Source organism: Limanda limanda, chromosome 1 (assembly GCF_963576545.1).
Source record: "Limanda limanda chromosome 1, fLimLim1.1, whole genome shotgun sequence".
In the NCBI taxonomy this organism is placed as follows: domain Eukaryota; kingdom Metazoa; phylum Chordata; class Actinopteri; order Pleuronectiformes; family Pleuronectidae; genus Limanda; species Limanda limanda.
The window spans coordinates 19,871,791-19,884,768 of NC_083636.1; the positions used below are offsets into that span (position 1 = coordinate 19,871,791).

A 12,978-nucleotide genomic window follows, 5' to 3' on the forward strand; every position below is an offset into this window, starting at 1 on the left:
AATAATGTTTTGTTTCGTTTTTATACGAATAGTTTCACTTTATTATACTAAATAATGTATATAATCACACTGTATACATTTATATTCACATTATGTAGGAATACCGCGGTGTTATTCAACATTTCCCGTGTACGCTTTTCCAAATCTCCCCCTGGCATTTCCCCCTAGTGGTACAGCCGGTGACGTAGGCGGAAGCAGGTTGAAAACATCCCGCAGGCGCGCACACTTTGATTCAAGGAAACTAGCAGAATTAAACGTGGTAAAGTGACACGCACGCGGCCGTATTCTGAATGAAAGTGTGTATTAATTATTCTGCGGTTATTGTTAAGTTTTATATTGCACTGTTACCTGGTAGAATCGAGTAAAACCCAGTGTTTTGATGAGTTGCTAGCTTGTCCCGTCCTGGGAGTCACGTTGTAGCTCCTTGACAGATGATGAAGCTTCACCGCTATGTGACAGCTGGATTAGTTTAGTGCTTGATTTGACATTTACAGCTTTTATTTCACCAGACTCTGTCGTTGTGTGGAAATCCGTTCTTTCTGTGATACCTCACTGGGATAAAATCTGAATTAACGCTGAATAAATGTCAAATATATGACAGCTATGTGTTTTAACTGTGAGCAGAATTGAAGAGTGATTGATGAAGTTTGGGGAAAAACACACAACACGTCCTTATTTCTGTGTTTGCCTATTTGTGTACAAATATATGTAAAACAAGTGAATGTGTGAACGAGGTTTGGTTCAGGATCTAACTGAGCTCTTCAGAGTCTTATGAATATATTGTATGTAAGTGATTTTAATGCCATTGATGGGATCATAACCAGTAATATATGAACATCAGCTGTTGCTTCAGTTTTCCATTGTTTTATGTGCATTTTTTAATAACAAAATTTCTTATTAAAAACTTCTGTATTTGTGGATTTGTCCAAACTAGGTGTGAAAATATGGAGACAGTTATATAGAAAGTATTTTCTACAAAATCAATTTAGAAACTTAAGAAACTGTTTATTAATTTCCAGCTTTGTCTAATATGGTTTAAATGCATGAACTAAGTTACTGTTCTCTGTCCTCTTATTTATTCTGATGTAAAGTTTCGTACTGAAGCCGCTCGTACCACAGCTCACATCATGCAGGAGGACTCCAGCCGCAGTCCCAGCTACACGGTGCCATGCGAGGACTACGTCCACGTGGTGGAGTTCAGTCCGTTCACCTCAGGAACCCCCGCCTCACTCCTGGCCTACGGTGGAAACCAGTATGTGGTAGTGGGTACCTGCCTCTTCCCGGTGAGAAATGCAGCTTCTCACGTTCTGGTTCACCTGTTGCACGTCATATTCCTTCCTCTATGAAGACGTTCTTGTTCCCACAGGAGGAGGATATGGAGCTGGAGGGAGTTGAGTTAAATGTCCTTCGAGCTTTCCATCATGAACTACGCGTCGATGCTCTCGCCTGGAGCCCTGAATCCCGGCTGGACAGGATACCCACCATCAGGTACGTCTGTGGCACTGATCAGGAGACACCCTTTGTCATGAAACATGTTTGGAAGTGTCAGATTAGAGTTTTAAAATGTTTCAAAACAAGGTCTCCTGAGATTTGGCCGCTTAACTGTTGAAACCAGGTGGCTACCGAATCAACATTTTTCTTTATGTTGATTGCTCGTCTTGTGGATTCAGACACTGCTGTAAAATGTATGTCTCTCCTGTTTGTCTCCTTACATACTGTGATGTCTGCCATAAATCTCAAACTTGGAGTCATCAGTAAACGTTTTTCCCCATCATCCACTGTGAAATACAGGTTTGCCTTAGCCCACCCCGAACGTCTGGCCTGGCTTCCCCTCCTGAGACGTTAAGAAACTGCTCCTCGTCTTGTGTGACCACCACAGGACAGCACCATTTTAACCTTTCTTTTACTGACTTCCTTATGTTCTTTTTTTAGCAAATTCTGTATCTGGGATTAAGTTGCATTTGTAGCTCTCAGGAAATTAAGCCTGATGTATTAACCTAAACTTGGTCTCAGACTTTTGGACTTGTAATATATGAAGTACTAAGTCACTCACCAGCTTAATTAATTACCTTATTGGCCGACTTGGCTATTTTTAAAACAAGATAATATAAATGGTGAAAACACCTGCAGCTCCAGTGCCTCCTGTTATGTAAGAGGTCAGAAGAGAACTGTGAAAGGATTAGAAAATCTTAAGCCACACTCAACTTCCACAACAGGAACTTGACGTTCGTGTCTGTTAACACTACAAGGTAATTATTGGCAAACATTCTTCTTGTGAGCAGAACAAGAGGCGTGTTGTAGTGAGAGCACAGCAGCAACGCTGTGTGAAAGTAGTCGTCACTGTCACACTGCAGCTGCCAGGATGTGAGCCAGTTGTTTCAGGTGGCCGTGGACGGGGGGGAAGTGGCCTAACTGTGGATTGTTAGAAAGCAAGAGTTTCCTCCTAATTGGAGCGCTGGATGGGAAGGTTCCGCTGTCCCTCTGGAGGTGTCTCGGCTTTCTGTAATTGAAAAAGAAAGGCAGCGATAATTCCAAGCCTTCTGTGGTTTACTCCACAGGGCCCTCGAGCCAGCCCTGTGACGTGCGCACATGTTATTGTGCTGATGACTGCCCGCTCAGGTTCCATCCCTCCCTTCGATATGCACGTAGTCGCGCCTTCCAGGAAAAGTACAGCGTTTTCACAGGCTTTTCTTCGAGTAGGGGCCCAGAGAGAGTGTGAAAGACGAGGGGCGGAAAGAGGGCTACAGCTGCAGCCGCCACCAACCACCACAGCAGCTAATAATGGAAAAAATCGGAATACTATGAGACGAGAGACGGTTGGGAACAAATACACCAAGACAAACTTAAACCTGGAACGCCGCAGTTCATGTCTGGGACATTTTACCGTAGGATGCCCAGAGGTTGACTGTGATGCAAGTTGCATCACCAGGCGAACTTTAAATCCCCTTTCAAAAGTTTAAACAGAAAAGTCTGCATTACCAGTAACAACCCTCAGTCTAACCCCCTGACCATGTGTCTGATGGCAAAGATGAATTCTAACCCATCTGAAAAATCACAGTGTAATTTAATTACATTTTATTCACATATTTTGGGTCTGACCAATCACTGCTAATCCCTGCAAAACCAGTTGAGAAATGGAAAACTCAAGCTCACGAAGAGAAGAACTGTTGTGGAAAGAGAATTTTTACATTGGCTCTTTGTATTTTGGCTTTAAATTCTGATGTGGAACAGCAGAGAGTTTTTCTTTCTTTCCAAAATAGAGATAGAGCTGCAGATTCAAAATCTGACGAATGGATGTATGTTTTCAAAAGCTGTTTTATTTTACGTTATTACTTGTTTTAAGAGTTTTCACCTGCTTCAAGATTCAAATGTAGAGTAAGATGAACAAGTTTCACACTGTCATGTGCAGAAAACCGTGATCACAATGATTAAAAACGACAAACCCACAGTTCACCGGTGAAATTTGGTAATTTTACTATGTCTTTTATTGTATGACGCAGGATTATTGGAGATCAGTGAAAAAAATGGCTTTGACGTTAAAGTTAAAAAGAAAAAGAGCCAGATTGTGTTCCATGCTTAAAGTAAAACACTTATATGCAGGGTTAGAAGGCCGGTCCTAATATAATCTAATCTACTGTAGCAGTAATACCCTGAAGCACGTTAAGGGTGTTTGTAGTGACATCATGCCAAATCCATCTGTGCCTGCGACTGAAAATGTGTGAACCGCTGTCTGTTTATTCTGGTGATATGTGTGTGTTTTTCTTGTCATAAGTGAGTTAGTGTAATTGTGTGAATAATTGCAGGCGCTGGTGTATACTAGGACTGATTAGAGGGAAAGTCCTCTGCCTGGCTCTGCGCAGCTTTTTGAACAGAGACATGCGTAAATGGCGTGAGGAATCTTGTTTTTCTCCGTGTTTATCTTAGCGTGCAATTAGAATCTCCCTGGCAGCGCCTCCACTGATCGCTGTCCAAGTTCCTACCACACACACTGACACACTCGAACCGGAGGTGTCAGTCTCAGCGGCTGCAGGCGGGTCCGCAGAGCGAGATGTCGTCTGTCATTGGGTCCGTGCAGGCTGACATGGTCTTTCTTTGTTTATTTTTACATCCTCTCTTTTCCTCCTTGCAGATTTTGCACCGCTGCAGCCGACAGAAAGCTACGCCTGCTGACATCTGATCTCCAGGATAGGCATGAAGTCAAGGTACTGCAACATCTGGAGCACATTGGCCAGAATGCTGCTTGTCGGTTGGCTTCAGACTGTCTCTACTTAGCACTGACATTTGGTACTTAGTCATACAGGAAATGTAGCCGTACGCACAGAAAACAGAGCTGCTGCCAGTGTCGGAAAAGTTTGCTGGGAAATACTCACTTTTATTGATCACCTTTATTAATAATCACGTGGTTTCTTCATTAACACATTGTTTTCCTGTGCCGTTGCCTAGGTGATGGAGGGCCACACCAGCTACATTAACCATTTGGTGTTCGAGCCCTCAGAAGGGAAACAGATTGCTTCCGTCAGTGATGACCACACTTGCAGGTCCAAACCATTTTGTTTTTGTCCGTGCGTGCGTGTGTGTGAGTGTGTGTGTGTGTGTTCCCAGCTTCTGATTTTTCAGTTCTGTTCTCTGTTAATGGTGCAGAAAGCCCTGACTGTATTTCCACACTGAAACTTGATGCTAAGCACAACATGCCTCGGTGTGACTGTGCGTAAGCACAGAGCCTCTTTGTAGCTTTTCTAGCTAATTGGTTAAATATGGAAATCCAATTAGCTGCAGAAAGATTTTCCTCTCTAAGGGGGATCTATAACAAGGGTCCCAAATTTTCCTGTTCAATTAATGCCAGAGGAGGGAAAAAGTGTGTCAGTAGCCAGGGTCACTGCCGGGGCAAGCCCCTCTACATCAGGAGGCTGGTTCTCTTTCTACAAGCAGAGCTGGGCCTTGTTCTCTATTGTAAATGAACAGTAAGTTTCTGAGTTCCCGTTAAGTTCAGATGCAGTGAGGTAAAGAGCAAAGCTGCGAGTGACAGTTCTCATCACTATAGTTGAATCTGCTGATTATTCTTTTCATTAAATGTTTGGTTTTAAAATGTGAGAAAATATAGTTAAAGTTTCCCAGAGTTCAATGATCAAATAGCCTTGTTTGACAGTACACGACTCAAAATCTAGCTACAGGAAAAAAATACAAATCATCTCACTGGAGAAACTGGAGCCAGAGAGAAGTGTTTCCCCTAAAACATTGAAATATTGGTTTATTGAAGTGATTTATTTCAATAAACCCGTTGCCATTCAGTCAACTAGTTTGAACTCACAACGACGGCAAGAGAACGGATCACACTACAGCAAGTTGAGTGGTGTGAGCTGAGCAGCGATTGGCCCACTTTGAAAGTTGTGTAGTGTGAACTCGGCTTAAGCAGTTGTAAGGAATCTATCGTGCAGAAAATTATTGGCCAGCCTTCGGGTACATTATAATGCACACACACACACACACACACACACTCACACACATACACACACACACACACACACACACACAGACACAGAATAATCTGTCTCTCCCCCTCATTGTTTATCTTCGACAAGACAGCTGATTAATTTATCGTCATAAAAGCCACCTTCTCATTGGCCATCCCTTCCCTGCCCTGTGCCCTCGTCCTGTCATATCACGCCGCCTGAGATCACACAGAAATAACAAGTCTTCATCTTTTCTCCCATCCACTCTCCTCTCGCCCTCCTTCCACTGACCAGCCAGAGAAAACAGGAGTGTGCTCCATCTGCTGAAAGATTTAAATTCTGTCATGTTGAGAAAATATGGGACGCGGGAGGAAGACGGAGGCCGGACCAGGGATAGATCAAGTTAACAGGAGAGGACCTTCCAGTCGGCCCACACAAACCAAGGCTCGGTGTGAGAGGCAGACGCTGGTCCTGCGGAAAGGGAGTGAGGGAAGTGTATGCCTGCATGCATACACTCATGACCTCTCTCATGGCTCTGTTAGGTTTGGCAGCCTTGCCTCTACTATAAGTTTGCTTAGCTTTGTCATCACTGTCCCCTGCAGTTGTGAGAACTCCGGCGTTGCCAGCATGCAACTTGACGCCGCTGCACCTAGGTGGGAAGCCAGACTCCACTTCCTCAGGGAAGTTTACATTTGGCTCGTATTGTCCAAACAGCTCATGGTATCAGTGCAGCGGGAGCCCGTCTGTGGGGAACTGTGCCACCTAGAGATCACCGGGGCTCACTGCCAGGTCCTTAAGGGATTTGGGGTTGAGTGAGTTCACAGCTGCATTATATATATACACGCTTTAAATCGTTTTGTTCTGTTCTCACTGATAATCCGTTTATCAGGATCTTTTATGTTCTGTAAGGGAACCGAATTACAGCAGCTTGAGATCTCATCCATGCTTCCAGCCTATCGTCTGTTCCAGGCTCTGTTTTTTTTTTTAAAGGCCGACATGACACTGAGGTGATGGCAGGTCAACAAGGGAGACTTGTTTTGGCCATTTTGCATCTACTGACATTTAGCTCATTTTTTTTAACTGTTTGGCCATCGTGGCTATTCTTTTTACCTCCCTGAAGTCACACATGTGACATTTTTTCATTTATTTATCCGTTTCAACCATTTATCTATAAGTCTTAGCTTCTTATTTCAACCTCTGTGCCTTCTAACCGGTTAATGTTTGTCTCTTAGTGAAAAAACAACCTGTAAATGGCTCAGGTTGGGAGATATGAACTGTGCACTCAGCACACTGGTTATGGACAATATCCTAGACTATATATAAAGATGGACAAGTTCCCAAAAATGAAGCCAATTCATCTTGACGGCCCCCTGATGGCCGGCTGCAGTATGGGCCATAGACCCTCAGCAAGTAAGGTTGTAATTAAGCTCTGTGGAGGTGTTAGTAGATGGGACCTGGATCAAACGTAAACGTCAAATACATTTTCCTCAAAGAGGCTCTCTGGTTTCATTTGGTTTTTAAGTCGTTATTCGATGCTATAAAAACTGGGCGAAACATCGGGATTGACGGCTGAGACCGACAAGCGATTGGTGAAGTTTGAGTATCAGGAGGATCTTGATACTGCACAGACTCCCTTTAGATTTTGTTTTTCTTCAACGTCCTCCATCCTTATATACTGACTGTGGTAAATATACTGAAGATCATTATCACACAAAGTTGTAATTTTGCTCCGTAAATGAAATTTGTGGATATCTTCTTGAACTCAAATCATGATTTCTTGTTTTTCAGCAGATTTTCTGCAGTATCCCCTGGAGTTACCTATCATTTTGTATTCACATCTTTTTTGTAAGCTTTATAAGGGGGATCCCTGAACTCACCGGGTGATTGGGGGGGCGGGGGGGGGATCGCTCATCCAAAAAACACAACAAACGGTTTCAATAACCGTCTCAACAGTAAATGTGCAAAAGACAATGTTAGTGTTTCGAATCTAAATTAAATCTCGAGCAGGTCCTGTCAGAATAAATGCTGATGCAGATATTGTGCACCTCAGCGTTTGGCTCGCCCGGCCAAGCGGTGGGATGGGATTTTGTTGTTTGACTCTTCCAGCTCTCTCCCCTCCAGAGAGTCACCCTCGATTATTTGCTCTGCTCTCCACAATAAATAAGATCACGCAGCGCCGGCGGCATTTCCTGTTTTTCTCCTCTTATGGGAAACACTGACAAAACCATAACGATCCGGCTTTGATCTCCTCTCACTTCGATGGCACAACACGGGACTTCAGATGTCCTTTTCAACTCTGTTGTACATGGAAGCCGCGTGTTATTGCTCGATGTAGTGTTATGCAATTACACCGTGTTTTATCAGAGGCGGTCACGCGTGTTTTCGTGTCTCATGTCTTTCACCTCGTTCTGCAGAGGTTATGTTTTTTTGGGGAGCCGGTGCTCTCCATTTGAAGGGCACGGTGGTTGACCACAGTTTGGCCGTCGGTGGTGTAGCGTGCAATTGAGCTCTGCTTGGCTAGTGGACTAAGAGAATAGGGTTTAGTCGTTGTTTTCCTGGTGTGGTCTGGGGTTTTTTCTCTCCTCTACCACCCCCCCGCCCCTCTCAGCCCCGCTCATGCTCCATGGTGTGGAGGCTCTGGCTGAGTCTGCACATGGGCAGAGGGAAAGAAGCCCAGGGTTTCGACATGGCTCTATCCTGCTGCAGGGGAGACAAGGCAGGAAAAGTTGAGTGTTTACTGAGGTCTTCATCTGAGACGGGGCATATCCTCCCCTGCACCGCACCACTGAGGACATCAATCTCTCCAACAACACACTTGACATTTAGATGGTCTTTGGAGGTACTTTTTGGGCTTTATTAGATGATGTCTTCTACATGACCTCATCAGTCAGCGCCTTCCCATGCTTCACAAGCGTTTGTTTTATATTCCCAGAAACACTTGCAGCCTGCCCCTGTACTCCCCCATCCTCACTTTCTCTTCTAGTTCAGGGATCATTCAGATGTGGTTAACCATAGATCCAGGTCTCAGGAACCGCAGCACTCTTCATCCAAGTGATTCATTGCATCCGTAGCGCTTCTCAGCTGCTTTTTTTTTTTTTGCGATCACAAGTCTTGTTTAACTGTAGAATTGGCTATTATTTTAATGAAGATTGGTCTTAATCCTGGCTGGCGTTCGCTCGCAGGACCTCTCTGTTGCATTTGCATAAAGCAGGATGCCGTTCAACTTCTTCGCCGCTGCTCTTCCTCAAGTGACGTGCGTTCCGCTGCCCTCGCTGCACTCCGCAGAAAATGAATGGCAGCGGGCCGCCCACAGCGAAACATTTGCTGTAATGTGAGTGAAGCGTAACGCCGACTCAGGCGAGGGTGATTCCCCCCACCCCCCCTCCTCCCTCTGCCCCTGCTATCAAAGCTCAATGTAATGCTAGGCTGGCGTTTTCCTTGTAAGAGGAGTCCAGCATAAGTCTGTCTGTCTTCACAGCTCAGGGCCCAGATCCGAGGAAGGAGCCCATTTTCCCTGGAAAACCCTGTAGACCCCGTACATCACTCGTGCACGACTCACAGGAGCTGGATAAATTAGGGGCAAACATGAAGTTGGATGAAAACATGTCGTCTATCATTGGCCTCGCTGTGCGCCATGAAACCCTGTTAGTCATGTGTCTATATGGAGGGAAAATTAAAGCTTAAATTCCATAGAAGACAAATCAGACGCGGGAACAATTACACACTTTCTTTATTTCAAGAATCCATCGGAATATGAAGAAATCTGTGCGCTTATATTTATCAAGGTCATGTTTTACATTGAAAGAAACCTTGGGAAGGTCATTTTTTATTTCCGGCTATTATGCAAGCATCCAAGGGGCGGCTCAAAATCCGATGCTATTTTTAGAAGCGTGCTCAAAAACTCCATCCTTGTTGTTAATTAAGAGGTTGTCGGGTTATGTTTTGGGATTTTTTGCCAAGAGCGGTTCACACATCAAGAAGAATTAGTCGGTAACTTCACTAATTAGACCTGATTATAAGTCCGGTGTTTGTTACCCCTTCACTATAATGAGACAATTGCACAGGTCTCTCTGCAGCGAGTTCTCATGGCACTTTTAGTTTCTTGTAAAGTAATTTTTTTGCTGAGAAAGCGAAAGATTCTGCAAATTTGATGTTAGTTCCAATAAAGCACTCAAAGCCCAGTAATTCATGTGAGGTTCTGCTGTCTCATCTCAGCCGTATTCGGTTGGTGTTCGTTTTCATGTTTAATTTATCTCTGCAGGGTGTGGGACCTGGATGGGAATGAAAGCATCACTCTCAGACTTCGCTCTCCTGGCATCAGTGTGTGCTGGCACCCAGAAGAAGTCTTTAAGGTAGGTGGGGTTTGCTTTCAGATACCTGCTCATGTCATGACTCTGCAACTGCTCCTGTGCCACAGTACGACAACGATATAGTCGGCTGGGAGTTTATCTGTCCTGTTAAATCTAAACAAGTCACGGGTGAAGTCATTTTTCAGAAAGAGGACAGGAAAGGTCATAGCGGAGAGAAACAGGTTTTATTTATTTGCCCTCTGACGCTCTGCTCATCTCAGATGTCCGGATATCCAGTTGACATACTGAATATTATTATGATGAGTCAAATGAGGCACAAAAAGATTCCGTTGAGCATTACAATAAACACTTTGCTTTGAAATATCTAACTTTTATTAAGGAAATTAACATAAAAAAATGTATTCTGTAAAACAAAAGTGTTCATTGAAGCATAAATGCTCATATTTACCATTTTTATTGTCTACATCATTAATTGCTGAGGCTCTAGTGTAAACGTAACTATTCATGGCTTCACTTTGTCAAAGTGCAATAAAAAGTTGCCATATAGCAAAAAACAAATTGCTTCTCCTCTGAGTGAGATTTAACTTTTCTCTTCAAGTGCTTCATCACATCTTTTAGCAAGTTCATAGGAGCTGAGATGTGTGTTTCCAATTCTACGGAATCAGTTTTCGTGCTGCAGTGAAATATCTTGTGATGAAACGTTGCGTAGTACGTGTCATCGAGCCGTTTCTGAAGTTAATTTACAGCTCTTTGGAAAAGCCTCACTTCAATGTGTGAGGCGGGGGGGGGAGTCTGCCACTTTATAGCGAGCAGCGAGACACAATACATGTTGAAGTGGGATTGATATATTCAGATTACAAAGGTGTCGAGACGGCTCCAGATTCTCTTCCACCCTCTGTCAAGCATGTGAAAGAATACTTAGCCGTTAGCACTCTGATGGTGTTGTAAGGCTTCTCTGCTGTTGCATGCTGGGACAGGGCTCGGTCCTCGGAGGAAAAAGTGGAAATAGATGGAACGAGTGTCAAGAAATGTGCAACAGCTGGTGTAAGTGACCTGCTTGTCCTCTCCAGCTGATGGTGGCGGAGAAGAAGGGGACGATTCGCTTCTACGACCTGCTCACCCAGCAGGCCATCCTGTCACTGGACTGCGGCCAGTCCCCTCTCATGTCGGCCGACTGGTGCCTCACCAACACCATCAAAGTGGGCGCCGTGGCAGGAAACGACTGGCTCATCTGGGACATAACTCGCTCCAGGTGAGGGGATGGACGCTACTGACGCTGCTCGGCGTGTTGGCACGAGATGCATCTTAAACCTTTTGCTCCTTGTCTGCAGTTACCCACAAGAAAAACGACCAGCCCACATAGATAAAGCCCGGTTATTCAAGTAAGGACATTTCTTCTTTAATCTTTTTAACTGTTTAACCTGTCCACAGAGTAAGTAATGTGGGGTTTAATCAAAAAGTAATTGGCCTGAACTATTCATATTCTATATTCTAGCAGATTTATGCATGTGATTATGTTCAAAAGGTTGTTGCTCCCCTCAGGTGGTCTCGAGCCAACGAAAACCTCTTTGCCACCACTGGATGTCCGGGAAAAATCAGCAGTCAGTTACTCATCCACCATCTGGGACACCCACAGGTCAGTCTGACTTCTCCCTGTCCAGATTGGATCCCGAACTATATGTGTTTGTTTAGGGCTGACGCAGATATTGGGGAGTGAACAATGTCTACTGATATATCAGCTGATTAACAAATGTAATGTCACTTTCACTCTGTCTTTAAATGTGTTTTAATTGCTTCAGTCTCGTGTCACACGCTCTTGTCCCTGCAGCCTGTGATGATCGGATCAGCCACAGTGGGATCAGGCCTCAGTTGGCACCGGACACTTCCGCTCTGTGTGATCGGCGGTGACAGGAAACTTTGCTTTTGGATGACTGAGATGTAGACGCCTGTACAGCCCTCCCCCTTCCCCCCGACCGGTGGATAACTAGGTCCTCTGTGTCTTGTCTAGTTAATAATCAATAAAAAAACTATTTTTCTGAGTATCTGCCTAGTCTGTGTGGAATGTAATGGATATTTGCTGCATGCCTAAGCATTGTCGTTGTCTTTTCTTTCAAATTTATGTCTACCCCCTCAGCTCAGCTACAGATGAAACAGCGAAGGGCTCGTTTCTCTTTTCTCTGAAGAGCGAGTTTCATCAGTTTGTCTCTTATGTGCTGCCAACAGAGCTGTAGTTCAGTGGAATGCGTTCGAGAGCGTCGCTGCCAAATCTTCACTTCACCGATCGACATGATCATCATACTACAGGTGCTCCCTCTCTCTCTTTCTCCTTCTCTCTGTCTCTCTGTGTTCACTACCCAAGACCAAGTGAATTATTCAAAAATATATCTCTGTATGGGCTGTTCCACCTGCTGTGAGGAAGTTTAGGAGGAGGAAAAGCTAGGAGGTCTGGCTGCCCTCCAGCTTTAGGGCAAACCCTGTCTGGAGGTGGGGGGGGGGTGGCTGGGGTTGAAAGGATTGTAATCATAGGAAAGGCTTTGGGAAGGAAGGGAGTCTGAGGCCATTTCAGGTCATCTACAACTGAGTCATGTCCGTGAGGCAGCGGGGAGAGGAAGAATACCTTACCTAGCCGGATAATTACAAACCAAACATGGAAGACAAGGGGTTATTTGGCAGAGGCTTGTAATACTTTACCTACTGGTACAACAAGGACCCATTGTACTGGTCACAGGAAGAAACCAGCATCTCCGTTTTCAGTCACAGGCCGGCTGAGCTACAGAGAGCACACGTTTAATTAACTTGATCGCGAATCATTCGAGGTGACAGTCGATCACTTGTGTCTGCAGCCCTACTTTATCTTCAAGGGAGATACATGTGCATTCATACCTGAGTTAATTCTACTTTATTAATGTACATGTGAGCTGAATCACTCGGTCGTGTTGTGCCAACGTTGTCCGTGCACGTTCGAGGGCGGCCCGTAAAGACCTCCAGTCTTTCAAACCAGTTTGTCAACCTCGTATATTTCTTGGACATGAGGTGTTAACCGCCTTCCACAAAGGATAACATGCTACTGCTTCTCCTGGTCCACTCCTTTGTTTGAACAAGTCCAATGTGGTCTCGACTCTGCGTTTCGCCGGGCTCAAGGTGCAGGCCGCGGTGGAGCAGCTGCACCGAACGCAGGAGATGTCACTGTCAGAGCAAGAGGCCGCCGTACCCGTGTG

At 44.8% G+C, this 12,978-nt stretch overlaps 1 protein-coding gene across 2 annotated transcripts; it reads left to right on the plus strand.

The window, feature by feature from the left end:
* Nucleotides 1-194: 194 nt before the first annotated feature.
* nup37 (nucleoporin 37) lies at nt 195-11,808 on the plus strand. Of its 2 annotated transcripts, none has more exons than XM_061069323.1 (10): nt 195-259; nt 1,092-1,283; nt 1,367-1,488; nt 4,130-4,202; nt 4,444-4,538; nt 9,712-9,802; nt 10,831-11,012; nt 11,092-11,142; nt 11,303-11,396; nt 11,589-11,808. In XM_061069323.1, exons 2-10 carry the CDS (start codon nt 1,128-1,130, stop codon nt 11,700-11,702), a joined length of 978 nt encoding a protein of 325 aa, XP_060925306.1. In that variant the 5' UTR covers nt 195-259; nt 1,092-1,127; the 3' UTR covers nt 11,703-11,808. The 2 variants fall into 2 exon arrangements, with proteins under 2 accessions (XP_060925306.1, XP_060925297.1); XM_061069314.1 differs by having other exon boundaries at nt 202-296.
* The last annotated feature ends 1,170 nt before the right edge of the window (nt 11,809-12,978 follow it).